Below are 16,234 nucleotides of genomic sequence, written 5' to 3'. Positions count from 1 at the left end.
AGCCACAATCACAGATCAATATTTTTGTTGATTATATTTGAATAGAATTATAAAACATTCAAAACAAGAAGAAAGTGATGTCAGAATACTTTGTTTATTATATATGTATGAGACTGATATTTTAATTTTTTTTAATGATGCACAAGTATTAAAGTGATGGAATGAAAAGTTCCAATCTCATTTTCAAATAACTTTAGCATTAATCTTTATAAGACAAATGCAATTCACTATTAAATTTAGTATAATATCTGATGCCAATCCCTTCACAATATTAATATTTATATTTACTTATAATAGTATTTTTTATATTTAAAGTCCATAATAACAGACTGATTTTTAGTTTTATATAAACATACCTTTTATACTATATAGTATTATACCCTAATAATATCAATTAATCAGAAACAAGTAGCTTTTTTAAATATAGCATGGAAATTACATGGCAAATATTAGAAATTTTAATTTTATACGTACCATTATATGAACTCGAATCGAATCCTGATGGAAATTCTAAAAGATAATGATCAATGAGAGAGTATATATATTTATCATTAAATATTCCTTATTATATTTTGATTTGGATTAAATGTTAAAAACATTTTTGCTTTACTGATATTTGAATAAATAATACCTTATTAGAAAAGATTACATTTTCAAAACTAATTGATTAAACATGATTATTCAAACTCTTTTTTGTTTTTATAGAAATATCCTTTAATATCAATCTATCTTTAAATATCATTTGTTATTGTAAATTTATAAAACAATGATTAAACTTATGTAAATAACTGCATACAATGATTATAATAATACTGCCATTTTTTATTATAGATATTTGATACTTATGTATATTTGCTATAAATTTAGTTCATAAAAATGTATTGATAGGTTTATATATATGCATATATCATTGTCGATATTAAATATTTATTAATTTATTTTTATATATTTAATCTATAGAGCACTGAAATTGTAATGATTGTATTATTTATGCATAAGAGTTTTAAATTTGTATATGTATATTTTAACATACCGATAATATGTATTTTGTAAAAATATACTCTTTGCTAATTTAATATAATTGTTTCTTAACATTTGTTAATGTACATTTTGTTCAACGATGTCAGACTGATTGAATATATCAATAATTAGAATATACTCTTCTTTTATCTATGGAATATATCATCTTATTCACATCAATAAGCACTTAGTCCTGGTCACACCCTCTATGTCATCATTTCCACATGCTTAAATTATGAGAGACTATAATTTTTTTAAGATTTTGATGCGAACAAATAATAATTTAGATCCGAAATCTACTTTCTTAAATAATTTAATGAAGGAGTAATACAATTGTTTATTTATCATAACTATATTTATGCTTTTTGATATCAGAAAGACATCATTTATAATTTTATTACATAATTGGGATATAAGCCCTTGATCTCTTTTTCATATTATTTTCATTCTAACAATTGTACTTCATACTCATATATAACGCATAAAATGAAACAACAGTACTCGAATGCATGTAATTTCAAATTGCGCGCCAAATTCATTTAAATTATTACTATATTTAAACATATCTGGCAATACTAATATTATGACATTTAAACAAATTTATTTGGTATTTGTTTAAATTTTAAATTGCATAATTTATCTTTTCTAAAAACTTAATATTGTATTAAAAACGATTACCTATGATAATAGGTTATATGATTTTTCATTACTTTGGAGATAAGATAATATATCAAGACTATACCAGTTTTTCATATTTAGCCGCCATGTTCAGTTTAGTTCGCGGTGTTGTGGTTGCAAAAATGTTGTATATATTTATAATAATGACAAGTTAGTGAGCCACCAAGATAATAATTAAGATTCTTATTAACCATAATGCTAATTCCGAAGAATACATCAAATGTAATACAATGTGTAACATGCGGTGCTGAAAATCATAAAAATATATCTATGCAGGACTGTGTCAAAATTAATAATTTGTTTACAAAGTTTGTTCCTGATTTTACCTTTCAACAAATTAAAGATTGTGAAAATGTTTGTATTGAATTCTATTTCTATTATATTATAACTATAAAAGTTTGATTCTGTAGTTTTAAGGAAACATCACATAACCTAACTATTTTATAATTAGTTACAATTATTATTCTAAAGCTAAATTTAATGTTTTGTGTGGCTTATTGCCTTTAGGAAATCGTATGAAATATAATATCGTGTAAATGTATTATCTTGGCGATTATTTTAATTGCCAATTCTTCTGGTATCAAATTGATATTTGATATTTTTGTCATAACATCTATATGCATATGCAAATACATACAGGCATACATACATTTATTATATTCTTATATGAATACCAGCATGGCCTTTGAGCAAGAAGCTTTATTAAGATAAAAATCACTTAAAATAAGTCAAGTTAACTCCTATTTCTGTGAGCTTTTCTGACATATATTCACCTGTTTTACGAAAAACACAATTAAAAAATAACATTTCTGCAAAAAGAAAGAAAGAAATTGAATAGTTTGTTGTGCATTTATTTACATTTCTTTGTAATTATTTCATTCCTAGTATCTCTTTCCTTCAAGTATGGCCGTGTAGTTCTTGAATTGCTATCACTAAACAGTTTGTTAATTTTATTGCACACATTATGTTTGCATTGATACAACTTTCATAGAATATTCTTTTTGAAGTATTTGACTAGCCCCGACACCATATATTGGTCATGTATACAATTTTCTGTATGTATATATATATATATGTATGTATATATATTTTCACCTTTGTGATTAATGATTATGTACATTGTTTGTATTTTAAATAGAACATTATTGTCTTCAGGGGTTCTGGATATTATTTGTAAACTTAAAGCTGATTGTCTTTTTATATTTCTGATTATATGCATAGTATGTATTCACTATTTGTTTGTTTGAAGAATATTTTCTTTTAAATCAGTATTCAATATGAAAGTTTTATTATTATAATAAATTGTTAATAATTTATTTATCAAATATATTACAGTGGTTGTTAGTGATCATTTGAAATATTTTTTTTTGTCATAAGCCATGCTGGAATAAATAAATTTATAGTTTTGCTTAATGTTAATGATGGTACTTCTATTCCAAATATTATTAGATATAATCAAACATTTAAGGATAAATCATTTTATAAGGAACCCCATGTTGCATGTTTATTTTGTTTTTATTTCACTATTCTTTTAACTTTCAATTTTATTTGTGAAAAGACATGTTATTTTATAAACTCATATTTTTTAATGTATTTTTAGTTATTTCAAAAAAGTTTACTGAGCTTGAGTTGTGCTCAGTGTTGGAAATTGACACGTGCCATATGTGATTTTCGTATGAGGTCTCTGATAAGCTCTAACAAGCTTCGGATGAGATACGTACAGGGAGAAAGCGAGCGGCAGACGCAATCATCTGCTGAGGAGAATTGGTTGAAAATTATTGATGTCATATCTCAGAGTGGCAGGTTTGGCAATACTTTTTTATTTACTTTATATATATATAGATCTTGAATATTGATTTTCAACCGTTTGTCGAAATAAAAAAAAACAATAAACAAAAATATTTATTAACTTCCCGTAGGGTGTTATTGTAATGGGCCAAAAATCGGAATTGAAAATTTTTACATTTCTCGACGTTTTGAAGGTTTCTGAACGTTTTGGCATACCTCAGAAAAAATGGATGTGTGTGTGTGTGTGTGTGTGTGTGTGTATGTATGTATGTATGGATACAAATTTCCAGTCACGTTTCAGGGCGCACGGATCAACCGATTTGAATGGTTCAAAAAACATTCGATTCCTATTAATAGGGAAAAGAGCTGATTAGTTTTTGGCAAAGGCAGGTCCAGCCGTTTCGGAGATACGGAGCAAAGAGTGCAGAAAATAGAAATCGAATTTTTGAGAGAACGGAGTATCCGATTTGAATGATCTAAAAAACATTCAATTAGTAATGATTGGGAGAAGTGTTGATTAGTTTTTGGCAAAGGCAGGCCCAGCCATTTCGAAGATACGGAGCTAAATATGTAAAAAATGGCAGTTTTTGAGAGAACTAAGCGTCCGATTTGAATGATTCAAAGAACTTTCTGCTTGTCTCAACAAAATAATTGATTTTGGAAATTTTTTTTTAATTTTTTGTAAATCGAAAATAATTCAGATTTTATTTTTAATTCTGACTATAGTTCTAATATACTTTTCAAATAATTTCAACTATGCAATTCAGTTTATATAATTTTTATAAATATTAGACAATGTTACAATATTTATAATAATCTATTTGAAAACATTCAGTATTCCTCGAACATTTCGTTACGGTACGGGAAGTTCCAGCAATTTGCCTTAAGGCACGATGCCACCCACCCCACTAGTTTATAATATTTGTTTTGACACCGATTATGTGTCATCATTCAGCAGTTTTTGTTAATCAATATCTAAAAGAATATTCACAAAGTTTAAAAAATAAATTTAATGTTTTATTTGAAATAATTAAAAAATAAAAGATATACATACGACACCAGAAAAAAACATTTTTTTGATATTACGTATAGAAAATAAACCATACATACATTACATATAAAATAAATATAGAAAATAAACATATTAAGTGAACTTGTTTTGTTTTTAATTTTAAAACTGAAAATTTGTGTAATGTAAGTTCTGAGCAAATCGAATGCATACGATGTAAAGTCACGTGACACCCGAAGATTGTTTAGGATAAAACATAAAATCAAATAGACTATGATAACACAAAAGTCAAAGATTAAATCAAAAATTAAATCAATCAAAAATTATTTTTGAAAAAGTTGATAATATTATGATAAGAGTCTTGTACTAGAAAAAATCTAATTATTATATATATTTATATATATATATATATATATATATATATATTTATATATATATATAAATATATATATATATATATATATATATATATATATATATATATATATATATATAAATATATATATACAGGGTGGCTGATATGTATTGCAACCAATTTCAGACCGCTATCATTTCTAAACCGCTCATCAGACAGATGACAGATTTATTCCAGTGATTGTTCATTTAGTTGTTTACAAGCGTACAAAAGCCTTTTGTTCTATTGCATTCAGAAAAAAAGTTATTTGTGGTGGAAGTCAAGCGTGATAGTGCGATTGCTTCATATTTGGCTGGAAAACCTTGAGTGGCTATCTTTAGAGACCTCCAGCATTTAAATGCGAACAAATATTTTGTTTCTCGTATCATATCTCGTAACCGTGATGCACTCAGTATTGCACCGCATCTAAAAAGTGGACGAAAAAAAACACTAACAACCCCAGAAATGATTCAAAAAGTATAGGCAAAAATCGATAGAAATTCGTGTCGCAATGGTAAAAAAATGGCACGTGAGCTGAACGTATCGTAAAAACGGATGCAACACATATTCAAAAATGAGCTTGGACTAAAGCCATTGAAGTTCCAAAAAGTGCAAGGGCTAATCGATGCACAAAAAAAGGTTAGACGGGAAGGAACCAAGGGGTTGCTTCGCTTGCACGAAAGTGGCTAGTTACCGAATTTGGTTTTCTCAGATGGGAAGTCATTCCAAATCGAGCAGTTTATGATCAAACACAATGATAGGGTTTACTTGCCAAAAAGGTCAGCTAAAAATTTACACCTTCGATTGGCCACCAGAACTCAAGCGCTGCCGACGGTAATGGTGTGAACCACCGTAACGGCTGATGGTGACATTCCGCTCTTATTCATCGACCGTGGGATCAAAATAATTGCCGAAATTATCGGGAAAATGTCTTAAAGGCAGTATTGAAGTCCTGGGTAGATAAAAATTTCGGCCGCAGACCATGGACATTCCAACAGGACTCAGCACCATCAAACTCAGCACGCGTCTACCGAAAATGACTTAAAAAAGAGGTTTTTCGCTTCATTTCTATCACACAATAGCCACCAAAATCTCTGGATCTAAATTCGTTGAACTTTTGCGCCTTGGACATTTTGAAGAATAAGGTTCGCACTAAAAAATACCAAAATATCGATCATCTCAAGAAGGCGCCTCGCCGGGAATGGGCCAAAATACCCCAGAGCCACTTTCGTGCAGCGTGTTATGGTTTTTCTGCCGTTGGAAGGCCATAATTCGTGCCAAAGGTGGCCAATTAGAACAAATCTAAACTGATTCTAAAATTTGATGTTATTTCCGACATTTTTGCTTTTAAACAATGAAATTTAAAATGAAAACGACAAAGTTATTGCACTTTACTTTGTTGCATTACATATCAGCCACCCTGTATATATATATATATATATATATATATATTTATATATAAATATATATATATATATATATATATATATATATCCTAGCTGACCCGGCAAACGTTGTTTTGCTAAGTAAGGTATATTCCAAACAATTTCTTGAAAATCAAAATATTAATACTTCAAGTGTATAAGGATGTGTTGTTTGAATGCTATATATAAAGTATAATTATAAAAACAATAAACCCAATTAGTTTGTCTGTATTTTGTCAGTACAATCAAACTGGAAGATTTATACACTTTCTATAGAAAACATAGTATAATCCATCCAAGTCTTTTTTGGTCTTTCGACTTATTGATTACGTTTCAAGTTTTTTAGATTTTTTTTGTATTCTGGATTCTGTGTATAATTATAAATAATACTACTGAGCTTATAAAAAAAATTCAGATTTCAGTGAGGAGAGATAGAAAATGAATTAAGTATTTCTTCTTTGACCTGCTTTTTGAGAAGTTTCAAGTAACATTCGATGAATTAAAGTAAATTTAATAAAAACTATATATGTAGAGCAGGGCGAGGCACAAAGGTCCAATTTGACTTTGAGCAAATATTAATGATATTATATAAATCTTGACTACGTTCAGTAAAACTGTCAGCTACTTCATCATTGTAGAAAGGTGTTTTTTTGCTGTCTTTCAAAAATTTGTTATCTAGACTTTTTTACGCTATAGGCGTAGTAACTTGGAACGGCCAGGTGGCAAACAGGTTTAATGTCTTATTCTAATTTTAAAGGTATTTTACAAAACAATTACATTTTTAACTAATGCTAAAAAAACTACCAACGGAAGAAAATACTTCTATTATGGATTTTCAAAGATTACCGTTCATCTCCCGAGTCATAAGCATCAAGGTTATAGCTGGTTATACATCTTTTTCCCTCTACCTTCAAATATTGTTGTTAAACAATTCTTAACTTTAGTGGTTTTTGACACATCAGTGGTGGACTTTTTTAACCCCGGACTTTCATATATTTCTATCTATTCTTCGTTAAATTCAGGGAAATTATAACTGGGAAAATGTTATTTGACAAAAAGTCCCTTTGATCGATACGAAATTTAGGTTCTGAATTTAAATAATATGAATAAAAAATAATATAACCTAGAAAATGGTTTATAAATACCATATATATAATTATACAAATGAGATCTTTCAGAGCACCGTTTTTGAGAAAAATATGCCAAAAAGTGCATTTTCATATTAACATTGCAAAAAAGTTGATATTTTGAGTCTCTAGTAATACTTCCGGCCCGTTTAATAACGTTTTTGTGTAAAAAAAAACTTTCAAACAGAACTACTTACTACAATTTAATCATAATTAAATAATATTCATGTAAAACATCATATTAAACGTAATTGAACATCATCTGTCAAAAACTTTGACATTTCACGCATTAGCCACCGTCCATTGTTTTATTCTAATTACACTTCTACAAAAATTTTCAAATAAAAAATGTAAAGTTTCAACGCAATTTTGAAATAATATCTCACCTTTCCGACAACCTACTGATTAGAACGAATTTTTCAAGACAAAGACTGGCCAAATCCGTTTAGCCGTTTTCGAGTTTTACTGAATCATTTGATCGATTTTTATATATAAGATATTGAATGTTAGAGTCTTGGATTTGTGTATATTCTGTAGAGCTTCGAACAAAGAATCCAAAAAGTAATAAAAAACAAAAAAGTTTTTTAAATAGACTTTAATGCATATATTTATTCATTTTTTATTTATTTATTTATTTATTCAACGCCCAAGGCATATATATATATATATATATATATATATATATATATATATATATATACTGTCGAACTTCGAACAAAGAATCCAAAAAGTTATAAAAAACAAAAAAGATTTTTTAAAAAAAACATTTCTTTATTTACTGTCGACGTTTCGGAACTAGGTACGTTCCATGTTCAGGACATCTGTCAAGAAACATGATCTTGATAAGATTTAAGCAAACAATATGTTTAAGAAAAGCAGAAGATGGTGGATTTTTTTATGTAAAATGAATGAAATTGTGTAAAAAATAATGTACAGAAATATGACAATATAATTAAAATAAAAATGATAAAAATAAATGAGTGGATTATATAACAAAATATTAAAAATGTAAGAAAATTAGAATGCTTTAGAAAGTTTTAAGAAAAAGGTTACTGAAAAAACAGAATTAATTACCTGTATGATTGATTATACATTAACACTTTTTTACTAAGAAATTTTTTATCAGAGAAGTGATTTTATAAATTTCTATTCAGACAAAGAAAGAAATTTCGTAATTCAGAATTTCTTTAAATTACGTCTTTTTTGAGATTGCTATGTGAGACAAAAAGAATTATTCCCTTGATGTTATGGGATGACTATTGGTAACAAACTGATTATTGAACGGATAATATTTTTAAGAAGAAAACACTGAATTAAAATCTGTGTGTATATGTGAGCGTGTTGTTTTTATATATCAGGATGTAAATACTTTAATTATTGCTCTTAAATGGATGTCAAAAAGTGTAAACAATTTAAATAAAAATCATGTAACAGGTTGTGATCTGATCTAATGTTAATACTATTAGAAGCGTTCATGAGTATAAGCAGGGCCGGATTTAGAAATTTGGCGCCCCGGGGCACTGACAAAAATGCCGCCCCATCCCTGAAATTTTACGAACTTTCGAACTTTTTTTAAAGCAATCGTGCTGCTTTAGCTGCGTGGGACAAAATATAGAAGCGCGTAAGCGCCGCGTCGCTGTCTAACTGATAAACAATGTTACAGAACTTATATAAATGTAAACAAAATTTATACTTATTATTATAATATCTTTAAAATATCTGATAATTTAATGTGCATATGTCTTATGATCACTTTTGTCCGTCAAATGTTTCTTTTTCAAATTTTTTTATTGGATAATCGAAACCGCTAAACCTGCCCCCCACAAATTTAAGCAGTTATTTATTCTGTAAATTGTTTTGAATGTTATTTGACGCTTTTTTCTCAAAAACTGAATTATCATTTTTGGCATTTTGGCCCGTGTTCTTGAAATCGACTTGAATAATTAAAAAATATTAGATTTGTATTGATGGGGAGACGTGCTGATTAGTTTTTTGTACAGACAATTACGAAAAATGGTAATTTGGTTTCAATATTTCTTCTTTGAAACAGCTACGTAGCGCGTTTGCTTTGCAAAAAGTTCATAATTTTCGAAAAATTTCAAAATACTAAAATGTGTTTTAGAAGTCTTTTTTTTTTCATTTTTCAATAAAATTTAAAGCTCTTTATAAAATGTAATTTTCAGTACGGGATGTTTCAGTAATTTGTCTTAAGGCACAATCCATGAGTCACTAGTTTAAATTTTTTTTCGATGCTATAAGCTTGGAAGTGCACAAATACGTCATTTTAAGAGGGCTCGAGAACTGAAGAACATATTTTTCTTAAACTCTCAGCTTGTTTACAGATCTTTATATTAGCCAAATTGCCTAATTTGATAACTTATTAACCAATTTGATAATTTACGTTCGGAGAGGGAGACAAGGCAAAATAATAAATTTTAGTTATCGTTTATTTCAACCAAAATTTTGCATTGCAATCGTATTATGTTTTGTTACTTATATTTTTTAAACAAAAAATGTTGTTAAAAAAAGTTGATTATATTGTATAGAATTTTTTTCTCACTATCCAAATTTTGCCGCCCCCCAAAATTTGCCGCCCTGGGCAGTAGCCCCGATTGCCCCTACTGTAAATCCAGCACTGAGTATAAGACAACTTTCTGCAAATAACCTCTTAAAGATGCAATATATATATATATATATATATATATATATATATATATATATATATTTGCATTTTTATGTTAAGTTCATTAAAGAAATAAAAGAAAATAAAGGTTTTTCTTTATTTTCAGTGATGTCAGCAAAGTCAGCCGGCGAACAACACGAAAATCCGAGCGAGATAAATTTCATACTAATAATGGAACATCTCAATCAGATCATAATTCAGTTATGGGAAGCAGTAATGGTGCCACTGATCATAAAAAACTGTTTCCTAAGACTGTCGGAAATCCAAAGGTTCTTGGTATGATGACACGTGGCAAGAAATTCGGTCAATCTTCGGATGGTAGTAATAAACGAAAGAAAAAATTAGATCTTGATTCCAGTTTGGATGAGATTGAGATTTCATCAAAATCTTCAAGGGTCTCCAGTTTGAACCAGAATATTGCAATGGGAAAATATTATTCTCCAAATGGCTCATGTATCTCAGAAAATATTGAAATTGATAACATTTTAGAACATAATGATGTAAGTTAAATTTCTATCTGTACTAAAAAAAATTATCATAGTCATAATTATAAAAATGATTTTTTTTACATCTCTTATATTTACTATAAATGTTAATTTATATATATCTATATCTATATATATATATATATATATATATATATATATATTAATTTGATTATAACTAAATACTATTTAGATGCTTGAAGTGCATGAAAATGAAATTCTTCAAATCAATTTTAATCACATCAACGCTAACACAAGAGGACCAACTTATCATAGCTCTCCAATTGACAAAGGTAGTTCATTTGATGTAGGTCATAAATCATCCAGAAATAACATAGCCATAGATGATGAGAAAGATGTATTGCCAATGATGCCTGAAAATCATCCTCCATTACTTGAAGTTCTATATACAACACCAGTCGAATCTGCATTAGAAACAGAATCAGGCGGTCGTGTTGATAAGCAGAATGATGAAATTACTATTGCGGCCAGAAGAAAATCAAGTACATGTGCATTCTGCAAAAAGTACTTTAGAACACAGTTATTATTGAATAGGCATCTTGTCAATACTCATATTCATGATAAGAGGAGGGCTTTGAAGGAACAAAGAGAACAGAAGGCTGCAGATAAATCGCATGTATGCAAAATTTGCCATAATAGTTTCCGAACAAATTATATGTTGAAAAAACATGAGAAATCTCATAAAAGATATAATTGCCAGGTATGTTTTTTATTAGAATCATTTGAAATAAATTTATTATAGAAATGACTCTTATAATAATTACACACACATACACACATACACACACACACACACATATATATATATATACATACATATATTTATATATATATATATATATATATATATATATATATATATATATATAATAAACCGATGAGAAAATTTTATTTACTGAAAGCGGGATGAAAAATTATTTAAATGACTTTAAAGGGTTTGTTGTAGAAGAGTGAAATTTTGGGATGTATGTGTTATTTAATTATGAATTGTAAAAAAATTAAATTAAAGAAACAGGTCCAAAAAATTTAAAAAAATCTTAAGGGTGGTCAACCACCCTTATTTAGGGGTATGAAAAGTAGTTGTTGCCCTATTCTCAATTATACTAAATTTGAATAAAAATTGGTCAAACTGGAGGAGAATTGCTGCATATATAATAATAAATTCTTAATATTTATTATTATTATCTAAAAATTATGTATCAAAGTATGCATGCATACTTTCTTATGCCAAAGTGTTTTGTCAATGTGAAAAATAGTGAAAACACTAACTTTTTCTTTGACTATTCATTTATTTATACCATAAACGGCTGTATGAAAACATTATACTTGACTTGTTTTTATGAAATTAGAATTTACAATTTTTTGGATCTTTTTTTGAAGCAGAATGAGTAGTTTTTAAAACTAAAACTTTATCTTATGCATAATATAACATGCTTTTAGGTGTGTAATGCTGAATATGCAAATCCAATGGACTTTACATGGCATGTGGCAAAATGTTCAGGAGCAAACCGATCAATGAATGCTAATGATAATGGCGCTTGGACTAGATCTAGAAGTAGGCAAAGCTCAACACCTGGTCCTTCAAGTATTATTAATGAGGTTGATGTTGATTACAATGATAATGTTTCTGTCATGGGCACTGAACAATCAACATCTCTGGTTAGTAATGTTTTTAACTTTATATTGAAACTTGTAGTGCATGGCATTATGCCTTAAGGCAAATTGCTGGGACTTTTCATACTATAATTTAGCATTCGAGGAATAAAAATCAATAACAAATAAATAAATTGATCAATGATTATAACAATTATTTTACATATGTGCTTTGAAACTGATTATTATCAGTACCATAAATTTATTGAATTAGACAATGAGCGAATTCTACTAATAATTTGTGTGTATCTTTACAAGAAATGAAAACATACATGAAATCTCATAAAAAAATTATGAGATAAAACATTTGAATATTTTAAATATATTCTAAATTTTTGGAAAACAACTATTTGTTCAAAAATGCTGAACCTGCTGTCCCCAAAAACTAATCATTTCTTTGCACCGTCAACACAATCAAAATGTTTTTTGGATCATTCTAATGAGATGATCGTTTCTTTCAAAACACATCCATTTTTTCTGAAGTATGCCAAAATCTTAATTTAAGAATGATTTAAGTAATCCATTATGTTTATGGAATAGGTTTAACTGCTTACTAATTATAATAATCTCTTCCATATTATTACTCTTTTACTTTATTTATTTATTTGTTTTTTGTATTGATGAAGTATTACCATAAAGCTCATTATTCAAATGTAATAATACTAATAAAGTTTATTTCATTTAGGTAAGAGCAAATGAGCTGTCAGAAATCAGTAAACAAGAATTAGAAAAGTGGATTGAAGAATCAGCAAAAGTTCAAACTAGTAAGAAACAAAAAAGAAAAAATATTACAAGAAGAAGGAGAAGTTCTGCTAGGAGCCATAAACAATACAAAAGTGATGAATGTGACGATGAAGTGGCTAACCTCAATTTGTCCAGTGGTAAATATTTGCAATTGATTGCATTGTATTAATTATGTTTGCATGTTTATGAAGTTTTTGTTGGTTGAGAAGAAAGTATAAGTTTAAGTATTTGTTTTTGAAATAATATTTCATAGTTTTTGATATAAGTTATCACTAAACTATAAATTAAAATCATATATCATCCATAATATTTTTACATTTTATATAATTAACCGTGGATTTGAAATTACGACAAGTAATGCTCCTTCTTCATTCATTCAGAATGAAGAAAGAATTCATTCAGCATACAGTCTTACAACAACGATGCACAGAAATCTAGTTTTTTTAACTCAAATTCATAATTAGTTTTAAATGTTTGAATGATTGATAGCTTGGTGTTACAATTGTGTTAGTTTGTATAGTGTAGTTAGTTTTTGTCTTTTTCCACTGAATGACAATTTTGATGAAGATTAAAACGTATGGATTAATAAAGCTGATTTCCTAATTGCTTTAGATTTTTATTTAGTGCTATTGCCCATTATATATGGACCAACCTTATATATATATACAGTACAACCTCGATTATCCGGACTAATTGTCGTCAATGGGCATCCGGATAATCGAAAATCTGGATAATCCCAATTATGAAGAATAATGTTTTGTTTATCAAAAATAACAAATGCATACATAGATATCAACAAAAATCAATCCACTACCTGCCACAAACGATTCATCGCCGCCTAATTTTTCATTTAACTGTAATGCCTTTTCACATAGCAAAGGTCCAGATATCGGTTGTCCTGTTGATCGTTTTGAAAAAACCAACAATATAGAGCTTCTTCTAAAAGTTCATTTTTCGGTCTCTTCATCATTTTAACTTTTTCACTCCCCTCTTCACTAACTAACTTGCAAGTGTATGACAAAATTGAATCGTCATTCTTTTAATAGTATTGCTTATAGTGGATGTACCTACTGTATTTACACCATACCTATCAGCTAACTTACGGCCGATTTCGCCTTTTTCAATGATTCTATAATATTTATTTTATCTTTAAGGAATAACACCACCCTCTTACGCTTTGGCATGTTTAAAAATGTATATATTAATGTATATATGCACGTCAGAACTTACTAGCGCGGGCGGAATATGCATGTTTCGATGCGATTATGTCCGGATAATCGCGAATCCGTATAACCGAGGTCCGGATAATCGAGGTTCTACTGTATATATATTAGGGTACCCTATTAGGACGGGTCAATTTGTATGGGTAAAAAAAAGTCGCATAGACGCATTTTCGTATACTAGGGATCAAAATAAGATACTTTGCCAAAGAAACCATATCTCTAAAATGAGCTCTGATGTTTCTTTAGTCGGTCATAAGCAAGCCGGACTAAAGGACTTCTACTGTATATATATCGCCTTGATTACGCAAACTAATATCAGATTATATAACAAATAAATTTAATTTTACATAATTAATGTTGTAGCAAGCAGAACTACTCGATCATCAACGCCGTTTCCTGGCCGAAATTCATCAATGTCAGCTGCAGAAAGCTTTATATCGAATCGAGCAACTACACCTTATTCTCAAAATCTGGCAATAATATGGAGAACTGGGATAGGTTAACATCTGATTTTGAAGATTTTGATGATGCTGGTTCTGTTGTTTCTGGATTTACTGCTGTTTCTGGGTTTACTGCTGGTTCTAGAAGTATTCATAAGATTTATATACTTTTTTGCTGTTTTAATAAAAATATTTTAGCACTTTTCTTTTTTTAGATTCCACTGATCTGGAAGCTAAATGCAATTTTAATTCTTCTGAATATTCATATGAAGGTAATAAAAGTAAAGAAACTATTTTGACTAACATATCAACTTTATCATCAAGACCACGTACTAGGAATGTTACTAGAGCTCTTAAACAGTTGGAACAAGATTTAAAATCCGAAAATTGTTGGAATTCCAATTGTAGCAGAACTACTGTAAGTCAAAATCGAGCAGATTTTAGTCAGAGAAGAAATCACTTAAGTCATAGAAGAAATAGTTATGCAAAGAGAAGGAACAGTGTTAGTCGAATGGGTACACCAAACTCTTATAGTCAAATGAGTACCAGTCGCAGCACAAGCCGAAGTAGCAATAATTATAGAAAACTATATAGAAGATCAGTAAGGTCACAAAATGATGGTGAGTGTGAAAGAATGCATTTAGTTTGTAATTGCAATATTTTATATAAATTATATTTTGCTTTGACAACCAAATGATGCACAAGGAATAAGTAATGCAATTAATGAATTAAATTTTGTAGGATTTAATGCCCTAATATATGAGTGTATGGAAATTAGCTGCTCTGGTAAATTTAATAACTTAGATGATCTCATGGAGCATGAAGAGAAAGAACATTTATTACTAAAACTGTTTTATTGTGAGGAATGCTCAATGAGATTTACTTGCAAGTATGTTTCAAGTTTCTTTATTAATATATAATTAAAATTAATTATACTAGACATACTTTATTTTAAATGAAATATTTATCTTTGCCCTTATCCATTCAAATTTGAGGGCTTTATATCTTATTGTTGACTATTTTTTTATATTGAACATTTTTAATGAATATTGTTTTTGTTATTTTTCTGATTCTCCGATTTCATTACCCTTTACAAATAGAAAAGTCAAAATTTGTTTATAATCAATTTATAATTTTTACTACAATAATTGATGATTAACAGTTGTCTGTAAAATATATGATTGTGATTTAGGTATTGATGTAATAAAAACACGTTTTTTTTTTTTAGAAAATATTTAGATTGTCACTTGATGACTCACATTTCTAGTCCAGTTATGTGCATTTGTTGTGACAATAATATAGCTATGTTTGATGATCAAAAGCACATTTTGAGCTGCACTGCAGAATATCAACACCTTGCAGAAGGGAAAATTGTTGGAAAAGGTTTATAGTACCACTAGATTTCATGAAGCGTAGAAATGATTTACATCAACGTCACATCACTAATGAAGAAGAGAAAGCTTTTGTCAGGCATTGCATGAAACAGAGAGCCGTGGAAGAAGGTTTAGAATATATGAATAATAAAATTGCAAAGCGTAAGTAAGA

At 28.5% G+C, this 16,234-nt stretch overlaps 1 protein-coding gene across 1 annotated transcript; it reads left to right on the top strand.

Annotated features, from left to right (window-relative positions):
• The first annotated feature begins 1,741 nt into the window (after positions 1 to 1,741).
• Positions 1,742 to 16,232, top strand: LOC113385598. Its single transcript, XM_026623447.1, has 10 exons — positions 1,742 to 2,052; positions 3,299 to 3,501; positions 10,230 to 10,623; positions 10,802 to 11,329; positions 12,070 to 12,288; positions 12,968 to 13,163; positions 14,613 to 14,747; positions 14,905 to 15,309; positions 15,431 to 15,578; positions 16,034 to 16,232. Exons 1-10 carry the CDS (start codon positions 1,894 to 1,896, stop codon positions 16,230 to 16,232), a joined length of 2,586 nt encoding a protein of 861 aa, XP_026479232.1. The 5' UTR covers positions 1,742 to 1,893.
• Positions 16,233 to 16,234: the final 2 nt, after the last annotated feature.

Source organism: Ctenocephalides felis, unplaced genomic scaffold (assembly GCF_003426905.1).
Source record: "Ctenocephalides felis isolate EL2017-DRISC unplaced genomic scaffold, ASM342690v1 CF-g0.4_SCAFFOLD_03571, whole genome shotgun sequence".
Taxonomy (NCBI): Eukaryota; Metazoa; Arthropoda; class Insecta; order Siphonaptera; family Pulicidae; genus Ctenocephalides; species Ctenocephalides felis.
Note: the sequence above shows the minus strand (reverse complement) of the source record. Positions and strands in the feature narration are given on the sequence as shown.